Consider the following 26155-nt stretch of genomic DNA (forward strand, 5'->3'; position numbering starts at 1 on the left):
ACTCGGCAGATAAGTTTTTAAAACTTAATGACTGATAGAGATAATACACCTTAAGAGTCCCTATACTTCTCTACCCAAACTAAAATTAAGTAAAATCAGAAGCAAAGCTAAAATCTGTGCTTCCTAAAACACCTGAATGCTGGAATTTTTTTTTTTTTTTCAGGCATGATTATCAACTAAGGAAAGATTCTCTCCTACAAATTCAGATATACTAATTACCGATCAAAAGACTAAACTGAGTAAATCCACATGAGGTGAGAAAATGAAAATGGAATGTACAATTCTATTCAATTCGAAGCAATTTTAGAGAATTTTATTTAACTGTCAATTTATCACCAACATCTAACATTTTATAGTTCAGGTACATCTGGGTAAGAACATTAGGAAGAAAATGTAAATTAAATATTATGAAAGTATGCTTTTAATGAAACATGGTCTCAGTAAAATATGGACATAGAAGTTTAGTGGTTTTATTGCATTGTTAGAAAATTATATTATGAAAGATACAAAAAAAATCAATGTTTTTCTGCTTCTTTTATAATCAGTATGCCATCTTTTACCATTATGGCTTTAAGTTTTCATTCTACCCAACAAGTTTCAAAGAATAGTTTATTACATGCCTTAATAAAACATTTAAAATATTTACAAATTCAAAATAGATGTTTTATAACTGAAAAAAGTTCACCTGAGAATTCACTGTAACGTTGCCATTGTTTTCCCCAAGTTGTTAATGTGGCTGAGTGTCCACATGCAACCTGTATCGTCTACTGCATCTAACATACTTAATTCCTTATTTAAAATTCGTTAAGCAGTAAGCTATAGCAAGCTGTTAAAAAAAAATTACAGATAGAGAACCAAGACTGTATCCACATTTGTTCTGACTATGACAATTTAACAAATTATTTGCTATAGTTCCAGAATGAGTAAGAAAAAAAAATAAGGTAATGTTATTTTACTGAATTCAACATAACAGCTTTTTAAAAAAAATCATCAAGCATTGAGAAGGCCGGTTCATAAAACAGTTAACAATGATCATGTGAATATGCAATATACAAACTGAAAACATTTCAAAATTCTGCATGAAGGAAAAGGCATACACTGTATACTCATAATCCTGTCATTTGTCTTCGGCAGCCTCAAAAAAAATATTGCCTTGAAACATTTTCTTAGAAAAAACTTCTTTAGAAGTTAATGTTAAAATAGGCATAAATGTGTAATGCTATGCAATATACAGAAAACTTCCCCACTTACGGCCAAAAGACAAAGACAAAATCTTTTTTATCTGTCCATCTGCATTACAACTTGAAAATCATGTAGATATGAGGTAGTGTAGTTACTGGTATTACATGCTGGCTATTTAAAGTAATGCTAAATTTTAAGAAATTACACTTGGCCAATAATTATATGTCATTAATAGAAACCCTTAATGCTAAACTGTTCATAGGTAGAGAGAAATTTAAACCAAGTGCTTTACAAATTATATTTAAGCTCTGGAGACAACTACGTTTTATCATAAAATAGTAATCTTTCAAAGCAAGTACAGTAGCAATTAAAGCAAAAGATTATTTGACATTTGCACATACACAAACTGATACGACCAATAATTGAGTGTACACTGAGGTAGGAAATCAAGGGTTCCATTGGCTTAAGATTTTACATTTTGTAAACCAGAAGTTCTTATATTATTTTATATTGTGAAGCTGAAATTTAAAATTACAAGTATCAAAGAAATACCTATATGGGGAGATACATATGTATTTATACACACACACACATACACACACACACACACAAATTCTTTTGCAGTATGGGATGCATTATTAGAATTATTCTCCCTGACAAATTCTTGAGTGTACTTATAAAAGATACTAGAAAATAAACAAGTCCAACTAATTTTCTCTTACAAATAAGTCAATAACAGAGATAACATACAAACTACTGAAAATATACTAGCAATATCCTCCCCCCATATCCTGATCAAAAAGGGTAACATTTGACAAATTACTCCAAGACACGAAGACTGGTCCCCATATACTCTCACAGGCAAGGCCAACTTGCTTCAGATTCCATACACAGTGGGTGGTGGTTGCGCACATTAGCTAGATAAGCCCTGCACTAGGCTCAGGATGCAGTCTATAGAAGTGTCTCTTTCAGCCCTCTGATTTTGGTGAGATCAACACTATAAACTACTCCTCTGTACCATTAAAACTGGGTTCTGCCAACGTTTCTGTGAATGTGAATATACGCATTTTTTTAAATTGCTGAGAAGATCCACAGCTTTCATTTGACTCTCAAACAAATCTAACTCCAGCATGGCTAAAAGTCACTGCAAAATGTTTTGCGATAGGTGCTCAATTATCTATTTTGTAACAGGACTGAACAAACACTAAGACTGATCTTTAAATGCCCAAGTTAAAATGATTTGTGTGTTTTTATACCACACCAAATTTGGGGAAAAGAGCAAGGATTAAACCTGGTTTTCAAATGCAAACCCACAATAGGAAAAGATTGAGTTTCATCCTATTTCACAAACCTGCAGAGTTGCTGCAAATACATTTTTATCTGTAACAATGCTTTTTACAAGTGAACCATACAACTTCAAAAACAGGATGAAAAAACGAACTGCACTCCTGGTAAAACGTAAGCAATATTCTTTCCCCGTGATGTCTGCTTTTCCGGCATTGGTGACCCATGATGGCAAAGTGGACAGCTTTACATGTTGGTAAGCTCTCCAGATTCTAGGGAGCCTGAGATAGTGCTGCCAGTATGACCACTCATGCCACTGTATTCTGAGTCCTAGTTCTTCTTCCAAAAGGACAAGAATGCCAGGAAACAGGAAGTCCATGATGGGACCAGATATGGTAAAGACTGAAGTGGGGGGGAAAAAGAGGGAAAGTGACCATCTGTTCATGCAGCCAGACTTTCTAGAGTCCATACTGAAGAGAAGAAGCCCCCGTCTTAGGCCAACCACTTGCCTGTTTACTAAATCTTCCCAACGTAGCTTAAAACCTGATTTTAGGAGCCAAAGAGCAAAGCCCTAAGATTCAGGTAAGACCATCTATTTTTCACAATGCAGCTCTACAAAAATATTCCCAGTAGCTGACACCCTGTTTCTGAGAACAGAACTCTATAAGCACTGCTTAGGCAAAAATTTTCTTTCAATCTAAAATATTACAAAAATGCCAAATTATTAAACTTCTGCAGGCCACTTCTTTTAGTAGGAACTATCTGTAGACGTTTCAAGCTGTCAAATTCTGTCTGATATGCTGCAGTTTTCATTCTCCTACTTGTTCTGAATAGCAAGAAGAGTTATTCCTAGAGTTATTATTCTTTAAAACATGAGTTTTAAAGGTTTACTACATTTTCACATGGATTTTTCTGATATCCAGGAGGCAAAATCATTTCTTTGTCTCTTGCGGAAATCAAGGAGAAATCATGGTTGACTTAAGGGAAATTCCCTTATGGCAAACTACTAAAGGGAAAAACAATATTGTTAAGCAACAGATGGTCATATTAGGCTTTCAAGACACTGCCAAAACTTCAGTAGAAAATTAGATGGTTTGAAGGAAGTGAATGCAAGTTTACTCATCAGTAGTACATTTATCAGTCATCTGCTGACAGAAATCTGAGATTCCACCACTCTGACGACACTGTTCCGCGGGCCCGGCTTGCTCAGAGGTGGCTGTGGACGTCTGCTGGGACTCCTGCCCCCGCGTGTAGCCGGACTCACTGTTTCCTCTGGCACAAGGAGGCAGCACTGCTGGAGGCCCGTCAGATAAACTGAAAATTGATGGTAATGCCAGTTCACCATCAGGAGTACTTTTATCTTTTTCAGAAATTAAAAATGAAAGTGGGCAATCTGAAGCTGAGTACTTGGCGAGTATCTGTATTTGTTCTTGACTCAGAGCTGCTTCTTTACAAACTTTCTGGCAAAGTCCAGTTAGGTTCTGCTTTGTCTCGCCCAGAGTTGACAAAATGTGATCCCTTTCCTTCAACAAGCTCTCCTTTTCATTTTGCTGTGAAGTGGGGAAAGAGAACACAATGGCTTGTGTTTATTAGCTCAATCAACATTTCCAAGGTGATCAAATAATATACAGTGTCTTCTCATCAAATAAGATCACACGGAGTTTATCCTTTCAATTCCATCCAATTACACATTAAATACTAAAGGCCCAGAATGTCCCATCCAAAACTCTTGGGGCGGATGTATTTTGGCATAAAGCATTTTTCAGGTTTTAGAAAGATAGTATATATGGGTGCACACATAATTTCTCTAGCAGGTCTGGGGCAGCACTTCACTATCAACTATCTTTACATTTTTAAGTAAAACATTAAAATAGCAAATAATGAAGAAAGTAGGATAAAGACTATGCAGTCTAATGTCAATTTGGGGCAGTTTTTTGGTCAAAAGAGTCTGTGACAAACTTATATGGTTTTCGGAGCTTTCTGGATTTACAGACTGTACATAACAGGTATGGATGACATTTTGGATGAGATACAACAAGAAAAAAGTAAAAGTACAGTTAGCATAACTTAACTACTGAGACTCAAAGCATTGAAAGATTCAACTAATGATCAGCATTTGTTGAGCAGATACTCTGTGCCAGATATTGTGCTAAATGTTTTCCAACATGCAATCTCAGCTATGTAATCCACACAACACCTCTCCTGATTTAAGCACATCAAACCCGCTGAAGGGATGGGACTGAGTTTAACATGCCTAGAGACAGCTGCTGGGTGAGTTACTAAAGTGTGGAGAATTCGAGGGGGAATTTTGTGTTTGCTAATTACTATTTTTGTTATTATCATAATTTTATTACCACTATAAGAAAGTCTACCATAGAATTTTTCAAAAGTTTTTCTGGTTCCTGTCTTGCTGTCCATGTCACTTATCACTGCTGATAGCACGTCTTTTCTATTATCGCCCCATCTCATCCTTCTTGTTCTAACATTTTATTGCTTCTAATCTATTATGAGCCAGGAAACCAAATAATCAAGGTATTTAAAAGAAAAGAGTAAATAACACTTGCTAGAAAGTCAAAGGTTTTTCTTGTGAAATGTATCACAACTCTGAACAAGTCAGTCTTGTTCTGCTTGCTTTGTGTTCATTGGAGGGTTCTGGAGAGTTGAGGCTGCCAGTTAACCCTGAGACAAGTTAGTTCACAGTGCTAATCTAGAAGTGCCATCCTTTAATCTTGTATGACACAAAAGTCATTAAAAGAGTAAAATGAATTTTGCTTTATACCAAAGTACTGTTATGGTTTTATACAAAGTATTACTACAAAATTATGTATGAATCCAATTATTGTTAGTTCTAAAATATTTTAAAGCCATGTAATATTTTGAGAAAATATACAATAAATACAAAATACTAAATTTTTATATGGCAAAGAATTCTCCAATCTGCTCAGATTTTTATATACAAGTTCTTTTTTTTTTTTTTAAAAATAGATGTACGTCAAGAAAGAGTGTGTTAAGTATATGTAACCAAAATCAATGTTCGGCCGGTACATTTTCTCTTATGCAAAGTTTATCAGTTGCACTCTTCTGATAAAATGAGTCTGCAGATAGCGAAAGGGCAAGAACGACACCTACTGCTTGTTCACAGAAGGAACCGTTAAATGCAATCAACACCCATTTCTTTTTATGGTCTCCTGGAAGCCAATCCAAAGGAGGATGGAAACAAAGCTTCCAGAAGAAAGTGAGAAATAATCTTTTTTCAGTCACAGCAATATCCAGCCACGGATTCCTCTACCAAAGTTGGGATGAATCTATTCTAAACAGCAATAGAAAAATTTCAACTGCTGGTTGGTCTTTTAAATTAAATATGGTTAAACAAAATAAGGATTACCTGAGCTTCCTCCCAGAAATTAGAACCACTACTTAACCTACAGATACTATGATTACAAATATTTTATGACTTCTGTATCTTAATATCCACATGTTCTTTAAATATTCTCACTCCTCCCACCCCACTAAACTAGGGATGACATCATTCTTTAAGTACACAAGATGGCTTGCTTCTTCACAACAACAACAACAAATAGGTACAACCCTAGAATTCCATCAGAATTATTTCTATAAATTAAATGTTCCCATCTGTTCCCCTGTACTTTAACTCCCACACAGCTAAGCTTCTAAGCAGTTAGCTAATGTTTCCATTTCATTCTAAGTTTAAAACACATTATTTACTACAATAGCAGTCAGCTTAATAACTAAAAGTAAAATACAAGTAATTCAAGTTAATCACTTAATGACATCAGTATTTAAGATATCTCCGAAAGTCACTACTTATAATCATGAGTGGGACTCACTATTGGTGTCCTGCTACCTATTCCTACACAATATATTTCCATTTTCCTATAAAAACAACTGTATAAATCATGTTTGAAATGCTGCACCTTTAATTACAGATCTGTTTTTTAAAAAGGAATAAAATTGGCATTCTGGTGCCATTCTGGATTTTATACCAACCAAAAACCTTTAGTAGGCTGGGCACAGTGGCTCACGCCTGTGAGGCTGAGGTGGGCAGATCATGTGAGGTCAGGAGATCGAGACCAGCCTGGCCAACATGGTGGAACCCTGTCTCTAATAAAAATACAAAAAAAAATTGCTGGCATGGTGGCATACACCTGTAATCCTAGCTACAAGGGCAGGCTGAGGCAGGGGAATCACTTGAACCTGGGAGATGGAGGTTGCGGTGAGCCAAGATTGCACCACTGCACTCCAGCCTGGGTGACAGAGCAAGACTCTGTCTCAAAAAAAAAAAAAAAAAAAAAAAAAAAAAACCTTTACATCTAAATCCTTATTTTGAATAGCTAGTGGACAATATTTATTCAAATATAATTTTTTTAAAGATTATAAATACAACTCACCCAATAAAGATATGGAATAGAAGAATTTGGCACCAAAAGAACGAGTGACAATTTTATGATAGGGTAAAGAGTACTCACTGTTAGAAAATGGTCACTAATAGTTCTTTAGTAAAACATCTGAACAGACAGTTCAGAGAAATCTACAAATGGCACTGAGAAATATAAGATAAAAATAAAAGCTACCACGAGATATCATGGTATCTATCAGACTGGAAAAAAACCCAAAAGCTGACAACAAATCTTGACTGAGGGTATGGACAGACAGACACACATATACTGCTGATGGAAGGCCAAATATTACAGTTCCTATGGAGGAGAATCTGTCAATATCTAATAAAATTATGTATGTATTTACCCTTGATCCAACAATCCCACTTCTAGGAATGTGTCCTAGAGACACAGCTCCTTAAACATGAAACAACAGTATACACTGTTATTTCTGCAGTATCCCAAATGTCCACCCACAGAAGACTGGTTTGAATTGTATTACAGCCACAAGTGAGTACTACGGGGCTGGAAAACGAATGAAAAAATATTTCCTAGAAACCAATTCTTAAGTTTAAATAGTAAAGTACAGAACAATGTATATAAAATACTTCTATGCAGCAGGATGGATAATAAAAGTAGACATAAAACGTTAATACGCTTTTAGAAAAGAAATACAGGGGGAAAAAATCCAGAAACTAATGAAAGTGGTTACCTGCAGGAAGCAGTTATGAATGGGATATAAGGAGAAGATGAGATCAAGATTTGGAATATATATTTTTTGAAACATAGTTTTAACTTTTGAGCCATATAAACATTTTACATTCAAAAATAAATAAAAAATGTAGGCCAGGCATGATGGCTCATGCCTAAAATCTCAGCACTTTGGGAGGCCAAGGCAGGAGGATCGCTCAAGCCCAGGAGTTTTGAGCAACACAGTGAAACCTCATCTTGACAAAAAACAAAACAATTACCCAGGCATGATGGTGCGCACCTGTAGCCCTGGCCACTCAGAAGGCTGACGTGAGAGGATCACTTGATCCCAGGAAGTCAAGGCTGCAGTGAGTTATTAATTGTGCCACTGCACTCCAGCCTGGGTGACAGAGTGAAAGCCTGTCTCAAAAAATGAAGAGGAAATCCCAGTAATATAAATAGAAAAAAAATTAATTGTATATCAAATTGGTAACGCAAACATTTCAAATAACTTTAAACCTTCACACTGGGAAATATGTAAGCACAAAAAAAGGCAAATCTCAAATTTTGCTCAATCTATTTACTGTTAACAGTAATACTGATTATAATTTTTTTACTTTTTATACAGTGTGCCTTCACTTAAAATCATTGACAGGTTCTTGGAAACTGACTTTAAGAGAAACAACATACAGCAGGTCCTCAAATATTCTGTTCGACAGCCTTTATTTTTTATTATACTTTAAGTTCTAGGGTACATGTGCACAAGGTGCAAGTTTGTTACATATGTATACATGTGCCATGTTGGTGTGCTGCACCCATTAACTCGTCATTTTTTTTTTCTTTTTTTTTGAGATGGAGTTTCACTCTTGTAGTCCAAGTTGGAGTGCAATGAATGGCATGATCTTGGCTCACTGCAACCTCCACCTCCCGGGTTCAAGCGATTCTCCTGCCGCAGCCTCCTGAGTAGCTGGAATTACAGGCTTGCGCCACCATGCCCGGCTAATTTTTGTATTTTTAGCAGAGATGGGGTTTCACCATGTTGGCCAGGCTAGCCTTGAACTCCTGACCTAGGGCGATCCACCCGCCTCAGCCTCCCAAAGTGCTGGGATTACAGGCGTGAGCCACAGCGCCCAGTACCCTCATTTACATTAGGTATATCTCCTAATGCTATCCCTCCCTCTCCCCTCACCCCACGACAGGCCCCGGTGTGTGATGTTCCCCACCTTGTGTCCAAGTGTTCTTTGTTCAACATCCTTTCATTATAAAGTTGATGAGGAAAAAAACTGGTTTTATTATCTATCATTTCATGTTAAGTGAAAACTTACTGTATATCATAGAATAAAGGAAACAATACATTAATGTAATTGGAGCCGAAATTTTCCCTGTAAGTGATGAGAGATTAAACATAAACATATAAAAGAAGTGAAGACAAAAGCTCTAGACTGTTAAATTTGGACTGGAAATAATACATAAACTCAGGATTTCTAATGTACTTTTTACTTTCACTTACTGAAGCCTGATATATATGAACTCATGATATAATGAACTCTTTATTTTATACACAGACGCATATATTTCCTAGCTCTGTCCACCGAAAAAGGCCCAGAAGGAATAATACTCCTTTAGCAGGTAGGCTTTCCAAAGTCCAACATATCTGCTAAAAAAACCAGGAGTTTTAAAGAAATTAGTGATTCCAAATCTTGAAACAATAGAGATTAAAAAGTGAGATTACAGCAGGTACTAGATGATTATGTCAGCAGGACAGGAGCTGGCTTGAACGAGCTCTTCCTGGCCAAATCTGAAAAATGTCAACATCAAAAAGAATAATGACTATTACTTATTCTAACAAGTTGAATCAGAAAAAATTAATCCATGAGTCCACAGTGATTCCAAACAGTGGGAGGGAAGGAAAAGAGAAAAGAAGAAAAGGCCAGGCATGGTGGCTCATGTCCATAATCCCACCACCGTGGGAAGCTGAGGCAGGCAGATCACTTGAGGTCAGGAGTTCAAGACCAGGATGGCCAACACGGTGAAAACCCATCACTAATAAAAATACAAAAATTAGCTAGGTGTGGTGGTGGGCACCAGTAGTCCTAGCTACTTGGGAGGCTGAGGCAGAAGAATCACATGAACCTGGGAGGGAGAGGTTGCAGTGAGCTGAGATCACGCCACTGTACTCCACACTCCAGCCTGGACAACAAAGTGAGACTCTGTTCCAAAAAAAATAAAAAATAAAAAATAGGGAAAGGAAGAACAATCCTTTTTAACGAGGAATACCGACTAATGTAAATAAAATGAAAGAATTAGAGAAATCATGATTTCGTAATCATGGTAATCACAGTAAAGGTCATCAACGTATTTGAAAGGATGCAGGAGTACTGGGGAATATGATAATTATAAAGTGCCCAAGTAACACATCACAGACAACTAAGCAACACAGGGTGAAAAAATACTACTTTGAAAATGGAGCAATCTGGCACTTCCCACCCATCTACATGGGACAACACTGACACTGGACCTCCTGCCTCCCTAGGTGACACAATATCAAGGACAACACCAGTGAATGTTTAAACTCAGTCTCCTCAACTCAAACATTTCCAGTTTACAGGAAATAAACGGATGGAGAAATGACTTAAAGCCACGGGGAAGCAATCAGACAAATACTTAAAGTAAGACATTTATGAGAAATCTGGCCTGGATACTTCAAAAAGTTATTGTCATTAAAACAATGAGAGTACTTGCTCTAGATTAAGAGACTAAACAGGTTTAATCAAATGCATTATATGATGACTGTATCCTTGTTTGAAAAAAAAAGCATCTATGAAAGATGGAAAAATCAGAGTAACTTGAATAAAAACTAGACATAATATTCAGGATGTGCTAATATTCTCAGGCATAATAAAGATATTAGTGATATCTAAGAATGCCTCTTTTTAGAAGATGCATGTTTAAACATTTAAGGATGAAGTGTCATAATATGGTAGCTTTCAAACAATCCAGAAAATAAAAGAAGAGGAAGAGAGCCAGAGAGAGGAATGACAGCCAGCAAGATAGCAGGACAGGAATGACAGTGACTCTTGTGGGGTTAAAAAAAGACCCAGACTGACAGATGGAGACAGAGATTCAAAGACTGACAAGCCAACAGGTACAGACAGATGATCTGAGGTGGAGAGACAGAGGCAGAAAGATCAAGATAGAGAAATAAAGCAAATGTGGCAAAATATCAAAAATCAAAGAATCTACATGGAGAGTATATGGTTATTGTACCATTCATTTAACTTTTCTGAAAGCTTGAAATTTTTAGAATGGGGTGGGGGGTGCTGACATGAAGCTCAAGAAAAAATGAACACACTTGAACTTGGCTCCCCATGAGACTGTAAGTAAGCGAGGATTATGTCTTACTGATTTCTGACGTCCTGGTACTAAGCACAACATTTAACATGTAGGGTGACCAGCAAATACTTATAGAAAGAATAGAGAATCACTTTTATTTAAAGTACAACTAATACATATTGAGCCCTGAACACATGCTGGACAGTACAAACAGCTTTCCATCCCTGATCTCATCAGATCCTTGCATCAACCCCGCGGTGACTATTACTCTTATCCCATGTTAGTAATGGGGGAATGTGGGTACTGGAGGTTAAGCAATTGCCCCAGGCCACAAAGCTACCTAGTGGTCAGGCAAGCTTTCCAGTCGTTTGTCTCCAAAGCCTCCCTCTGACCTCAGTGCTATCATGCAGTGAGTTCTCAGAATTTAAAATGTACAGAAAATTTATCTCGGACTTATATAAAATGCATGGTCCAGGGCCTTGACGACAGCTCTGGGATAGACTAAGAAATGTCCACCTTTAAGGGGCACCCAAGATAACTATGATGCCAATGGGATACACACCACATTTCAAGAAATGCTGCTCAAGGACAACACGGAATGACAGAGGGCAAGTTCCAGAAGGGTCACTGGGGTGCACTTTGGTAGAACAGCCAGTAAATTGGGACTAGTTGTGAACAGGTTTATTTTTAATAAAATATAATCTTCACCACAAAATGCAAATCACTAAGAACAGATGAGGTCATTTTACTTCTGTGCCATCATAAGGGACAAAAGTAATGAAATAAAATGGTGTCTGAACACCTCAACCCTGAGCGCAAGTGTTTGTGAATATTCTGATCGCTGATCACTTACAAGTTGATATCAAAAACAATATTTGATACTTTCTAAAAGAAATACATTTTGGTAAATATTTTTCCGCAAAAAGTAAGGCTCCCTTCATTTCAGGGTTACCTCTGAGGTTAAAATGGTTATCAGAGATATGTATATTTTCTAACTTCTGAATTAACCTTCCAGAAGAATAAACTCGAACTTTGTAAAGAAAGCTACACAGACAAGAGCTTCATAAGCCAAACACATGAACGGAAGTTGAATCCAAATACTTCATAATTATTAGTTTTAAAAGTCGGCCGGGCACGGTGGCTCACGCCTGTAATCCCAGCACTTTAGGAGGCTGAGGCGGGCGGATCACGAGGTCAGGAGATTGAGACCACCCTGGCTAACATGGTAAAACCCCGTCTCTACTAAAAATACAAAAAATTAGGTGGTCGTGGTGGCGGCGCCTGTAGTCCCAGCTACTTGGGAGGCTGAGGCAGGAGAATGGTGTGAACCCGGGAAGCAGAGCTTACAGTGAGCTGAGATGGCGCCACTGCACTCCAGCCTGGGCAAAAGAGCGAGACTCCGCCTCAAAAAAAAGAAAAACAAAGTCATGTTACTGGCTTATGCATTATGTACATTCAGTCCTTACAGTAGAAGCAATGCTAAATTAGTGCTTAACCTCTAATATACTATAAAATTCAAAATAAATCCTAAAGTCAATACTATCAATTTTTCCACCAAATAAATACGTACCTTTTCTTCAAAGGTTCTATCAGACTCTGATAGAACTTCTTGTTGAGAAATATATTATTTACTGAATGCTAACTCACATCTCCCTTTGTCCCAACAGAGACTATAAAAGTGTCCTTTATCCCTTTATACATGATTATAATACTAACCCACTCTGCAAACATTTTAGAATAATTACTCTACTGTAATCAAACCCCTTTTATCACATGCTGATCCATCCAGAGTCTATTATGCTATTAGATAACCCTCAGGACAAACTGCAAAAAGTTCCAAGATTTCTTTCTAGGAAAACAAACAGCCAATAGCCAAAGACCAAACTGACTAGAATATAGGGCCCTCTGCCTGAATATGTTCAGACCAGGGCAATAAATACTGTGAATCTATTTATGTGTTAAAACCAACCAGTCATTCACTATGTGCAAATGGCTGTTTAATTATTAAACAAGCAATTTCCCTTAAATAGGTTTGTTATAATCTTTAGACTATAAAGATGAAGAATACTGCTTGTCTACTGGCCATGTTACTTTCAAAAAGTAACATCTCAATGAGATTAAAATATACACAAATATCTGTTCACATTCCTTCCTCTGTATTCTCAACTCTCCATGCTACTAAGTATAAACTTCTGACTGTAACTCTCCTAGTTTTCTGTTTACAAAAGACAAGATCCTTAACATCACCCAACAACCAGGGTCCAAGTAAACTTCTTACCATAATAAATATCTTAAACGTCAAATTCTTTTACTTCTAGACAGGCCAGCTTTCTTATTCTGATTAGCTAATAAGCAGCACATCTTCTGTTTATGTTTACCTGAGAAAGACACCTACACAGGACAGAAATTTGTAATGTACCCCTCACGCTGCAACTGGAGTTTGCCTGTAGAAATCACTAGAACTGAGAGTAGTGTGAAGGACTGAGTAGGGAGTTCAAGGAAGATGAAACACAAACGAGTCACTCGGATATAAAAACTCCAACACGACTTCTCTGCGGTTATTTTGGAAGTCAGACTGGCGCCTTTCTAGGTGCAGGAGACACTATCAGATGTCTGCTATGCCTGCCCAGAAAGGAGGGTCTTGACTCTTCTATTTTGTTCTTGCTCTCTAGCCACAGAAGAAGATACCTGAGTGAATTAGGCCAGTAAGATGCTCTCCTTGGGAATTCAGAACTGACTAAAACAGTAGTCTCTAACTGGACTAGTCCCTGGACAGTGAAATTATTCAGGCACTATGCCACAGTCACCCTTTCCCATGTGCACTTAGTGGCACAAAAAGCTACTCTCGGGTATAGAGCGAAGAACGTGCAGAGAGAAGTCCCTGGGTTCCCAGGAGTCTTCCACTTTTGTTCCCTGTTATTTATGAGGCCTGGCTCCATTCTCTAACTTCTAAATGAGAGGTACCTATCTCCCTACAACAAATTCATTCATTCATTCATTCATTCATTCGTTCTTCACTCAAGAGTCTGTTTCTTGAAGCCAAAGAGTCCAAATGAATGTAACAGTTAAACACGATACTGACCACTCTGATTTTGGATTTCATAAAAACTGCTGAGAAACAAATATTACTTTGTACTGAAAATTAACCAGTAGTTATTCACTGACCATATGAAAGAAACCTTACTATGATGACAAAAGCAATACACCAAACACAGAGTTTACAGTTTAGGCAGAGACATTAGGAAGAAGGTCAATTAAGAAAGGGAAAATGGAGGCCAGGTGCAGTGGCTTACGTCTGTAATCCCAGCACTTTGGAAGGCTGAAGCGGGAGGATCACAAGGTCAGAAGATCAAGGCCATCCTGGCTAACACGGTGAAACCCCGTCTCTACTAAAAATACAAAAAATTAGCTGGGCATGGTGGCAGGCGCCTGTAATCCCAGCTACTCAGGAGGCTGAGGCAGGCAAATTGCTTGAACCCGGGAGGCGGAGGTTGCAGTGAGCCAAGATCATGCCACTGCACTCCAGCCTGGGCAACAGAGCAAGACTCCATCTCAAAAAATAAATAAATAGATAAACCAAATAAAAAATTTTTTAAAAAAGGAGAAAATGGAAAATCAATAATAATATTACGTAATATTTATTGAGTAGTTACTATGTGCCAGGAATTGTTCTAAGTTCTTCAGATTAGTATTAACTCAATTAATTCCACAAAATAAGCACCTAATCTATAAAGTAGGAACTAGTATTATCCTATTTTTCAGATGAAAAACACAAGTCACAGAGAAATTAACCTGCCCAAAGTTACTAAGCATCTGATTCAGAGCCCACAATTTTAACCACTGTATCTGCCACCTCTCTCCTAAGAAGGAAAGGCAGAGGGAGCAGAAAGTCCAAAGACAGCAAGGCTTCTTCATCCTAGCTGTCTGAAATTTAGTAAAAATATCAATAATCTAGCAAACCAATGTCTGATTTGTACCAAAAAAATAAAACCTGTGAGCCAAGAAACAGAGTTGTTCTAAAGGATAATCGCTACTCTCAAACATATTTGCTTAGTATCCATTTATAAAATCAAGCTACGAAATAAAGTAGAACAGTCTTGTTTCGCTTTTATTTTTATTTTTAGAGGAGTAAGAAAACTGGATAAACTCTACGAACTACTATAAATTATAACTGGCAGACAGGAAAGAGCAAGAAGCAGAACTAAGAACTCCAGTAGTACAATTTTATGTAGATTTCATTCCACTGGCTTCACATAACCTAACAGTGTAAACAGCATCTCTGTATTGCAGCACAGAATAATAACTGAAGCTCAAAATGCTATACTCCGTCTAAAGGCAGGTAAGGGTTTAATTCAAAACTGAGTAAGAAAGAACACCAGTGTTTATTAAAGGTATTACTGATATACACTCCAAAAGTACTAAGCACTATAAAATTCAAAACTTTTCCTCCTGGTTTTAACAATTTTAACTACTCAGCAATATCATATCAGTGTGTGTTTGTTTTAAACATCTCTCATGCCTCTACTTGTAAAACATCTGGTTCCTCCTTTATTTTTTATGTAGTTATGCTTCATCTCTTTAATATAGTTACGATTTTTTATCTTTTTACATAAAGTATATGTACAATACATAAATAATACATTTTTATTTTTCAACTTCTCTTGGAGGCACAATTTTTTTCCCTAAATTGTTGCTGTTTAATTGCCATTCATAGCTAGAACGTTCATGCTTGAAAACTTGCCACAATCCCAACTTTAAACTTTCACCAATTAACAAAGACACAAAATTGAATATTCAAGAAATGCTTTTACTACTTCTAGGCTGTTTCCTTGCTATCTTTAACCATATCTTAGCTTTAGCTGGCCTGTACTATCACAGCTGTCCTCTTTCATACAATGCTTCCTTCCACCAACAGAAAAATGAAACAGAGGAGTAAACTAATCAATTTTCAGTTAATTTGTGTCTTGATGCTAGAATAGAAAATAAGATTCAGGCCAGGCATGGTGGCTCACGCCTGTAATCCCTTTGGGAGGCCGAGACGGGCAGATCACGAGGTCAGGAGATCAAGACCATCCTGGCTCACACGGTGAAACCCCATCTCTACTAAAAATAAAAAATTAAAAAAAAAAAAATTAGCCGGGCATGGTGGTGGGTGCCTGTAGTCCCAGCTACTCAGGAGGCTGAGGCAGGAGATGGCATGAACCCAGGAGGCAAAGCTTGCAGTGAGCCAAGATCGCACCACTGCACTCCAGCCTGGGTGACAGAGTGACTCCATTTCAAAAAAGAAAAAGAAAGGAAGAATCAAAAGCAAGCACTGTTCTCACTTAGGATCTCATTAGATATTAATATTTTCAATTCATATCACCATATCTTATCAGAATTTTTTCCTTAGATGAAAGATCCTGGTTGGTCTGGTTTTGGTATCAACTAAAACAAGTTATTCAGGTCCACAGTTCATTTAAATTAACACCTGGAATATTAGCTCCTAAAGACACAAAACAGAGAAATTAAAGTGCTTTATAATTTCTTTACTCACAACCACTAATGATTAGGTAGACAATAAAGTCATTTTTAATTTGAAAACCTTTTTTTAAAAAAAAAAAAAAGCACTCACATATCATAGCATATCATGGTAAAAATGATAAAATGGTAATTGATACATATTAAAATATGTTAATGAGCATTATATTTGACCCAGAAATTTAAAAACTATTTCCTTGACAAAAAAGAAAGTGGTGGAATTTAAATAGTAATAAGAAACTTGTACGCTTACCAGCTTCTCGATTTCTGATTCAAGATTCTGTATACAGTCAAGTTTTCTCTTGCGACAGCGCTGTGCAGCAATTCTGTTTTTACTTCTTCTTCGAATATCATGGATACAATCCAGCTGTTCTGGAGTAAGCTTGTGCATTTTCAACAAGGACTGAAAATCATTTCGAGAGAGTGAAATTATCCGTTGTGCGTTGAATGGCAGCTTTACCTAGAATACGAAATAAATATTACTAATTATTGCTGTATTTTATAATTATACTCAAATCTAGGAAGATGAAGGTATACATCTAGGTTTTTCAGAGAACTTACTTTACATTAAAGAAAACATAGGCCTCTATTCCCAATTTCTATACAATCAATTATAATAAAAACTGATAATCTAATTTATATTTATGGTCTATTTCAAAAGACAAATACATTAAGCAGATTTTTTTTCAGCAAATCAAACATATTAACACAAATACTGACATGTAAAATGTAAACACAATTTTATTTTACTAAATAAACATTATTTTTACTTTTTACTTTTACTTTATTTTTGCATGTTAATACAGACTTTTTACTCAACAAAAATAAAATCTATTTTATTTTTTGAATGAAATGATTATGCAGCATTGGTTTTATGTTAGTATAATTATGCTAGTAATTTCTACAGCATTTCAGAAAATTTATTTTTCTATCAAGAAAATGGTAGCCTCACACAAATCACGCTAAAACATACACGTCTCTTGCCAATATTAAAAACGTTAGAAAAGTCTTATCACTATGTTAGTCATTTCAACATACTTAAATTTGGAAAAAGAAAAACTTTTTTAGAACAAAATTGTGTGGGTTTAATTATATTATCAAAAATGCAAATGAAACACTGGTCAGTCTGGCAACCTACTTAGCTTACCTTTTAAGCTTATAGGTATTTGTTACATAAAATGTTTAAAATTTTTTTAAATGTTTTATTTTTAATATTCTTTTTGTAGTAATTCTAAATGCTACATTTATAATGTCATAAAAGTCTATATATAACCTATACATACATACATACTACTTCTTAATCACCAATCCATCTCCTTCGAAAGCCAAGATTTTTTTTTTTTTTTTTTTTAAAGCCTCTTTCAAAAGCCATGTCATCTAACAGCTACGAAACCACAGAAAATGCCAAAGAATGGGATGCGGAGAAATTGGAATCCCTGTACACCTGTGGGAAAACAGTGCAGCTGCCATGGAAAATGGTATGGAGGCTCCTCAAACCATTAAAAATCATAGCACTGTATGTCCCAGCAATCTCACTCCCAGGTATTTATCCAAAAGAATTGCAATCAGCATCTCAAAGGGATATCTGTACTCATCTACACATATTCTTTTTTTTGGAGACAGGGTCTCTGTCATGCAGGAGTACAGTGGTGAAATCACCGCTCACTGCAGCCTCAACCTCCTGGGCTCAAGGGATCCTCTCACCTCAGCTTCCTAAGTAGCTGGGGCTACAGGCACATGCCACCATGACTGGCTAATTTTTGTATTTTTTTGTAGAGACGGGTTTCACCATGTTGCCCAAGCTGATCTCAAACTCCTGGGCTCAGGCAATCCACCCACCTCACCCTCCCAAGGTGCTGGGATTACAGTCATGAGCCACTGTGCCCAGTCTGCACTCCCCTCCATATTCATTACCGCATTATTCACAATAGCCATGATATGGAAACAACCTAAATGTCCATGGATGGATGAATGGATAAAGAAAATGTGGTGTACATACATAAAGCAATACCATTCAGCCTGATAAAAAGAAAGACATCCTGCCATTTGCTAAAATATGGAGAACCTGGAAGGCATCATGCCAACTGAAATAAGTCAGACACAGAGGAGAATAAATCCAACATAATTTCACTTATACAAAGTAGACAGAACAGTCAAACTCATAGAAACAGAGAGTAGAATGGTGGTTGCCAGGGTCTGGGGAGAGGGAAAAAAGGGGGAATTGCAATTGGGTGGGTTAAGTTTCAGCTACAAAAGAATAAGTTACAGAGATCTGCTGTAGAATATTGAGCTTATACTTAACAATACTGCATCATGCACTTAAAAATTTGTTATAAGGGTAGATTCTGTGGTAAGTATTCTTACCACAATAAAAAAAAAAAAAAATAAAGCCCAAGAAAGGGGAAAAAAATGCAATGGATAAAATAGAAAAATAATTTTTAAAAAGAATGTAAATTGCGATTATAAAGAGAAAAGTCAACTACTGAAAGCAAACAAAATCATATAAAATATATTTTAAAAACTTTTATGTACAGAATACACAAATCAAGCTTGTTTTGATTAGTATCATACCAGCTACATGTAATTCATGCTAAATTAAGACATTCATCAAGAGTTCAAATGGCCAAAGGAAAATTTAAAAATCAATGGCCATGAAAAACTAGATCCAATAAATTTTACTCCAGTAGAAGCCACATTCCTACAATTAATCACTGTTAAACCATTGCTCAGGGACATGTCCCAGGTCTAGAGGTTCTTGTTGGCAATGAGCAAGGGAGAATATATGCTGCATTTTTCAGGGAGTTATCGTGTAATGAGCATAGAATCATTATTCTTTTCCATCTTGTGGCACGGCATTTGATTTAAACAACTAAATGGCCGACGTGTGAACACAGCCAATGTGTGAACCTACTTTATGGTTAATATATCTACTGGAAACAAACGAACAGAAGTTCTTCAAACTTCATCTATCTCCTTTAGTATTTATCACAGTCTTTTTAAAATTTTTTTTGAGACAGAGTCTTGCTCTGTCTCCTAGGCTGGAGTACAGTGGCACAAACCTGGCTCACTGCAACCTCTGCCTCCCACATTCAAGTGCTTCTCCTGCCTCAGCCTCCTGAGTAGCTGGGATTACAGGCACAGGCACCTGCCACCATGCCCAGCTAATTTTTGTAGAGATGGGGTTTCGCCATGTTGGCCAGGCTGGTCTCGAACTCTGATTTCAGGTGATTCACCCTCTCCTTGGCTTCCCAAAGTGCTGGAATTACAGTTGTGAACCACTGCGCCCAGCCCCATCACACAGTCTTAAAATTAACCTTATATGAGTTTCCTCTCCACTCCCTGAACCTGATCATATCCGTAACGATGCAAAGGGAGCTGATCCAGAGTAAATCCCAATTAATAGTTATTAAAACAATGAATTAAGAACATACTCCTGCTCACCTCACATTCTTGTTCCCTAGCTGAACAGGATTCACTGTCTCCTTCAGTGTCCGTCTCAGAGTCGTCTCCCAAGCTAATGACACAAGCATATGGGCAAGGTTCTTGCTGGGGTTCTGAAACACAATCATCGTTTCCAATTTCCAAACTGCTTGAACAGCCTTCAGTACTCAGAGTACTTATAAAAGGGCAGTTGACAGAACTTAACGTTGTAAAAGTCCTTTGACCCGGTTCTGGGCTCTCGCTAATCCTGATACCTAACCAGGGACACTCAGACCGTTTCTGTGAGATCTGTTCTGAGCCATCTTTGGCCACAGCAGGTGATAACTGCATTTGGCAAGGAGAGTCCGTGCTGCAAATGTCACTCCAGAAGCCTTTGGCTAAGTGTTCTGCCACTTCTCGCTCCACACTACTCCTATCACTAGATGCAACACTACTGTCTTCCCTGGGGCCCAAGTCGGATTTCAAAGGTAAATCCTGACTTTCGCCAAATGATTTTTCTTGAACATCTGTTCCTGACAAAGGCTTTTCTGTTAACACTGTTGTGTTTTGCATGCCAGCAAAATTCAAGTCACCATATTGGTCATATGTGTGTAAAAGAGACAGAGAATAAAGTCCATGAGGGTCTATGGAAGAACTGTGGGGGAAAGGAGTCACTTCTGATTTTTCAGTTGGACACTGAGAAGCAGGCTCTTTCTTCGTTTCTTCGGGTTCCATTGCTAATTTACTTTCGTCACATTTTAACATCACCTGCAAATCTCTACACTCTGGGACTCCTCCCAGGCATTCATTTTCCGACGTTTCATTTGGCTGAACAGAAGCATGAATGTCTTTGACACTAGATTCCCCAGTACGGACTCTGTCAGTTCCAAATGCTTTTTGGAATTTTCTGTATTTGGGGCATAAAGAAGGCAAGGCCAGAGCAGCATCCTTCTCTAAGCACATGGACTCATATGTCTGACTGGCACTGTCTTGTAGAGGAGGCGAGGCTTTTGCATTTCCTTGATACCTGCGGAGTTTACATTGAGGAGTCTGAACATTTTTATTTTCCACAAATTCCTCCACTTCATCTGTTTCTAGATCCCTCTGGTCCAAAAGTGAAAGTTTAAGATCTGTTTTCTGACAGTGTGATGAAAAGCATTTTTTTCTTGGGCATTCTTGCTGGTCTGCAGTGGAGTCCAAAAACTTAAATTTCAGAAACTGAAAGCAGGATTCCTCAATATTGTGTACACTTAAAAACTCCACACATTTGCACACTTCATCCACATTCTCTTTACTTAAAATCAGTTTAGCAGTGTAGGCAAACTGAATTAAAGGTTCAAATCCTTTAACTGTCACCTGTTGATATACAAAATAAAAAACATCATTTGAAAGCTGTCAAGTACATAAAAACAAGATAAGTGGAAGAGAAATAGATGTGTAACTTATTTGTGATAATTATAAAATATGTACTTTAATTTAAAGAAAAAATATTCTTCTAAGAAATGTAAAAGGAAAGGATCCTGGAAAAGCATGCTTTTCACAGGGACCACACACTATTTTATAGAGTCCACTCTTAATTGCACATGAATTATGGTATACTCACATAAGTTAAAGACATTAAGACATTACAAGTTTCCCATGACAGTGGAAAAAAAAATCACCTATGAATTAGAGCAGGATGAACACGATCTGCCACACATACATAGTGAGCCTATTGCTAGCCCAGCTCCACATGGCCACTGTATTCCAAACAACTCCAACTGCTACCAGCTGCAAAAGCAGAACTTTTAAGGATATAAAACAGTACCCGTAAAGAAGTTACAAAGTCCTGACCCATGGTAAATGCATACTAACTGGTAACTATTAACTTTACTGTCCTAACAGTAAAAGTTTTAAAGATACAGAATTTTTAAAGTGATCTAAGAGAAGTTATAGAAATCATGCCTCAGTACTGTTTCAGCAAAAATTCACGGACTCAAAAGTAACAAAACTTTTAAGTAGAAACTTGCACATTTACATTAAACCTGTATCTTAAAATGAGAGGCAAATGGAACCAGCTGAAGTACACAGAAAGTCTGATTCTGGGTTAAAAGCACAAAATTAATTTGAAATCACTGAGTTCTTCTAAGAGCGGTCAAGATAATATTAATATTTGTGATCTTAAAATCTAAACACGCTAAAACCATGTTTAGGCTTTTTAAAGGCTCAAATAAAAAGCAATGATACCATCAAATGCTAATGAGAATGCAGAGAAACTAAATCACTCACATATTGCTAGTGGGAATGTAAAATGGTACAGACAATTTGAAATAAACTTTCTTATAAAACTAAGCACGCAACTACCATATGACCCAGCAACTGCACTCCTGGTCTTTTATCCCAAAGAAATGAAAACTTATGTTCACACAAAAACCAGTACACAAATGTTTGCAGCAATCTTATTTGTGATAGCCAAAAACTGGAATTAGCCTGATTTCCTTCAACAGGTGAAAAGCTATATACATACATACACACACACACACACACACACACACACACACACACACGGTACATCCATACTACGGAATACTACTCAGCAATAAAAAGGAATAAATTTCTGATACACACAACCTGGATTATCTCAGCTAAGTCAAACATCATCAAACCTAAGAGGTAATATACTGCATAATTCCATTTATATAACATTTTTAGAATGACAAAACTTTAGAAAAGGAAGAAAGGTAAGTGGTTGCCATGGATTAGGGATAGAGGAAGGGGGCAAGGGAATGAGGACATGGGGTGTAGGCAGGAGATGTCTGTGGTTATAAAAGGACAACACAAGGGATCTTTGCGTGTTGGCAAGTTCAGTATCTTTTTTTTCTTTGTTTTTGAGGCGGAATCTCGCTCTGTCACCCAGGCTAGAGTATAGCAGTGCAATCTCGGTTCATGAGTAGCTGGGATTACAGGTGCCCGCCACCACGCCTGACTAATTTTTGTATTTTTAGTAGAGACGTTTCGCCATGTTGGCCAGGCTGGTAAACTCCTGACCTCAGGTGATCTGCCTGCCTCGGCCTCCCAAAGTGCTGGGATTACAGGCATGAGCCACTGCACCCAGCTGAGCATCTTAACTATGGTGGTGGATACACAAACCTTCACAGGGGATAAAATTATATAGAACTTAACGTGCACGCGCACACACACACACACACAGACACAGACATTATTAGTACAAGCAAAACTGTGGCAATCTGAACCCTATGGGAGACTGCATCAATACCCTGGTTGTAATACTATACTACAACTTTGCAAAATGTTATCAATGGGAGACACTGGATAAAGTGAAAAGGAACCCTGCACTGTTTCTTATATTTGTACATGAAAACATCAATGTGATAGTTAATATTAAATGTCAACTTGACTGGATTGAAGGCTGTAAAGTCTTGTTTCTGGGTGTGTCAGTGAGGGCGCTGCTAGGGAAAATTAACATTTGAGTCAGTGGACTGGGAGAAGACGACCCACCCTCAATATGGGTGGGCACCATCCAATCGGCTGCCAGCGAGGCTGGAACAAAACAAGGAAGAAGGTGGGATAGGTGACTTGCTGAGTCTTCTGACTTTCACATTTCTCCCCTGCTGGATGCTTCCTGCCCTTGACATCAGACACCAGGTTCTTTGGCCTTTGGACTCTTAGACTTACATCAGTGGTTTGCCGAGGGCTCTTGGGCCTTTGGCCACAGACTGAAGGCTACAGGGTTGGCTTCCCTATTTTTGAGGCTTTTGGACTCGGACTGAGCCACTACTGGCTTTCTTCCTCCTCAGCTTGCAGGTGGCCTATCGTGTGACTTCACCTTGTGAACGTGTGAGCCAACTTTCCTTAATAAACATCCCTTCATATATACATATATCCTATTAGTTCTGTCCCTCTGGAGAACTCTAATACACTCAATAAAAATTTCAATTAAAATTTTTAAATTAGTTAAAATAATCTAAAAAGGTCTTTAGGACAATGAGTTATAAGGTATTTTGACACTGTCACTATAATGAAACACTTCCAATATTTGAAAACTTATGATTTACACATTAGAATGAATGAACACATACACACATGCATGTATGCACATACCTTTCCTCCTAAATCCATGAATCAAACTTTGCTTTACTTGGAAAGTCTCATTAAATAATTTGAAAATATGAATCATAATTAACTTATCTCCATTATAAAATGTGTTGGTCTTTTTTTAAAACAATGGCTAGTTCACAGGTTGGCCTTTTTTTACCATTTTCTTGGTATTGCACCATTGACTCCGACCTCTGCCACAAAACTGACAGACAACCTATCTGTTCCCAAAACTGCAGCTGCAGTTTCACAGAAGTAGGCATGGACAGCAACAAGCTAAACTGTAGACTTAGTTTACAGTTTATCCAACTGTATCCAACTGGGAACGTCCCACACAGACCTGTCATACACAAAGAATTTCTACATTCTTTCTCCACATTCCTCCTAACTTCTATGCATCCCAATGTCACAGCTTTGATACTCTGCCAGTAGCAGTTACTAACTAAATAAAGCAAGGGATGCTGCTAAGAGTCAGCACAGCCAGCACATCCCCATCCAAACGAGAGTTCCTCTTAAAGGCAGGACATTAACAAGACCCAAACATTTGTTAGCCTGAGCTCCACAACAGACCAGGGAAAAAGATCTATGTAAAAGTAAGGCTCTATAAAAATGACACAACACTGTTTATTTTTTCTAATCAATACATAAAGACAAAGTCAAGAAAGAAAGAAGGGGAGACAGAACACTTATGGAATGCCTGAAAATAGGAGATGTTTTGGGGAAACGGACGTTTTATACAACCCTAAACATAGTGATATAGTTTGGCTATGTCCCCACTCAAATCTAATCTTGAATTGTAGCTCCCACAATTCCCATGTCATGGGAGGGACCCAATGGGAGGTCACTGAATCATGGGGGCTGGTCTTTCCCATGCTATTCTCGTAATAGGGAATAAGTCTCACGAGATGTGATGGTTTTATAAGCGGGAGCTTCGCTGCACAAGTTCTCTCTTGTCCACCACCATGTAAGTCCCTTTGCTTTTCCTTCGTCTTCCACCATGATTGTGAGGCCTCCTCAGCCATGTGCAACTGTGAGTCAATTAAACTTCTTTCCTTTAAAAAGTATCCAGTTTTCAGTAACGCACCTAGCTACAGTTGCTGATCACTGACTGGAAAGGGCCTCTAGAAGACAACGTCACACAGCATGGACTCTCAAAACCATGACTTTTCCAACTGCCTATAATCCACTGGGTGTGTCCTGATTTGGTCATTTCATCAAAGATAACATAACAGTGGGTGTTATGTTATATCCAACTGCTCAATACTGTTAACCAACATTCAAAATTAATGATTTTACATTAAAAAAAAAAACTAGAAAAAAAAAGGGTTGCTGCAGAACCTGGGAAATGCTCCACAGCCACCTGACAAGGATACTGTGCTTTACTTTTAACATTATGAACCATAAAAAACTTAAAAGTAAATTAGAATTGCCAGAAACATGGATCTCTCACCTCTTCTGGAAGAGTAATGTTCAGCTCTCCATCAGCCTGGCCTACGATTCTCGAGTGGAAGTAACTGCTGCATGCCGCCAGCACGGACCGGTGAGCGCGGAACCGCTGACCCTCCACAAAGATGGTGACATCACATAGCACGTCTTTCTTCCGCTGGTCATTAAGGCTGAGCAAAACATTGGTGCTATGCACAGAAGATTCATAGGCAAAAACCGAGTTCTCACTCAGAGACATTCTGCATAACAAGTGTTGTCGGGAAGTTCAGTGGAAAGCATGCTTCTAATTGTCATCAACCTGCAAACACACACGTAAGATTTCACTTAAATAACATCTTGTTAAAAAATCACAGTCTCAAATATAGATTAAAATATATACTCATTAAAACAAAAATGAAAATAAAAAATCTCCAGAGGAACAACCTAGAGGCATTTATTCAATATACTTCATTTGAAATAGGTTCTTGATAGCAGTTTTCCTAATTTTAAAGAAAAGGTTCTTGGGGTGAGGGAAGGACGAACTTTTTGAACCAAAGATTTCATGGCTCTCTGAAAGTGAGGCATTACACACTGAGAAACCACCTACTATGAGCAAACAGATGGGAGCAGGGAATTTCTGGTGGCATCCCAATACTATTGTTTTGAGACAGTTGAGAGACAGAGAGGGGAGGAGAGACAGCCAGAGAGGTGAGAAGAAGGGTCCCCAGAGGTCACACTTTGGGATAAGACTGATAGTAAAACAGGCATGTGCTGTTCCACATTCTCCATGCCCCATTCCTCAACATCTG

General features: G+C 37.6%; 1 protein-coding gene across 2 annotated transcripts in view; it reads right to left on the reverse strand.

The window, feature by feature from the left end:
* Positions 1 to 286: 286 nt before the first annotated feature.
* Positions 287 to 26155, reverse strand: part of BACH1 (BTB and CNC homology 1, basic leucine zipper transcription factor 1) — a 151677-nt gene continuing 125808 nt past the window's right edge. For both annotated transcript variants that reach the window (XM_011926460.1, XM_011926462.1), the window contains exons 2-5: positions 25372 to 25665; positions 19848 to 21182; positions 16660 to 16866; positions 287 to 4016 (exon numbers count right to left, since the gene is read on the reverse strand). In XM_011926460.1, coding sequence (XP_011781850.1) covers positions 3582 to 4016; positions 16660 to 16866; positions 19848 to 21182; positions 25372 to 25605 — 2211 coding nt within the window. In that variant the 5' untranslated portion in view covers positions 25606 to 25665 and the 3' untranslated portion in view covers positions 287 to 3581. The remainder of the gene's footprint in view (positions 4017 to 16659; positions 16867 to 19847; positions 21183 to 25371; positions 25666 to 26155) is intronic.

The sequence above is a fragment of the Colobus angolensis genome, unplaced genomic scaffold, assembly GCF_000951035.1.
Source record: "Colobus angolensis palliatus isolate OR3802 unplaced genomic scaffold, Cang.pa_1.0 Scaffold69, whole genome shotgun sequence".
Lineage (NCBI taxonomy): Eukaryota > Metazoa > Chordata > Mammalia > Primates > Cercopithecidae > Colobus > Colobus angolensis.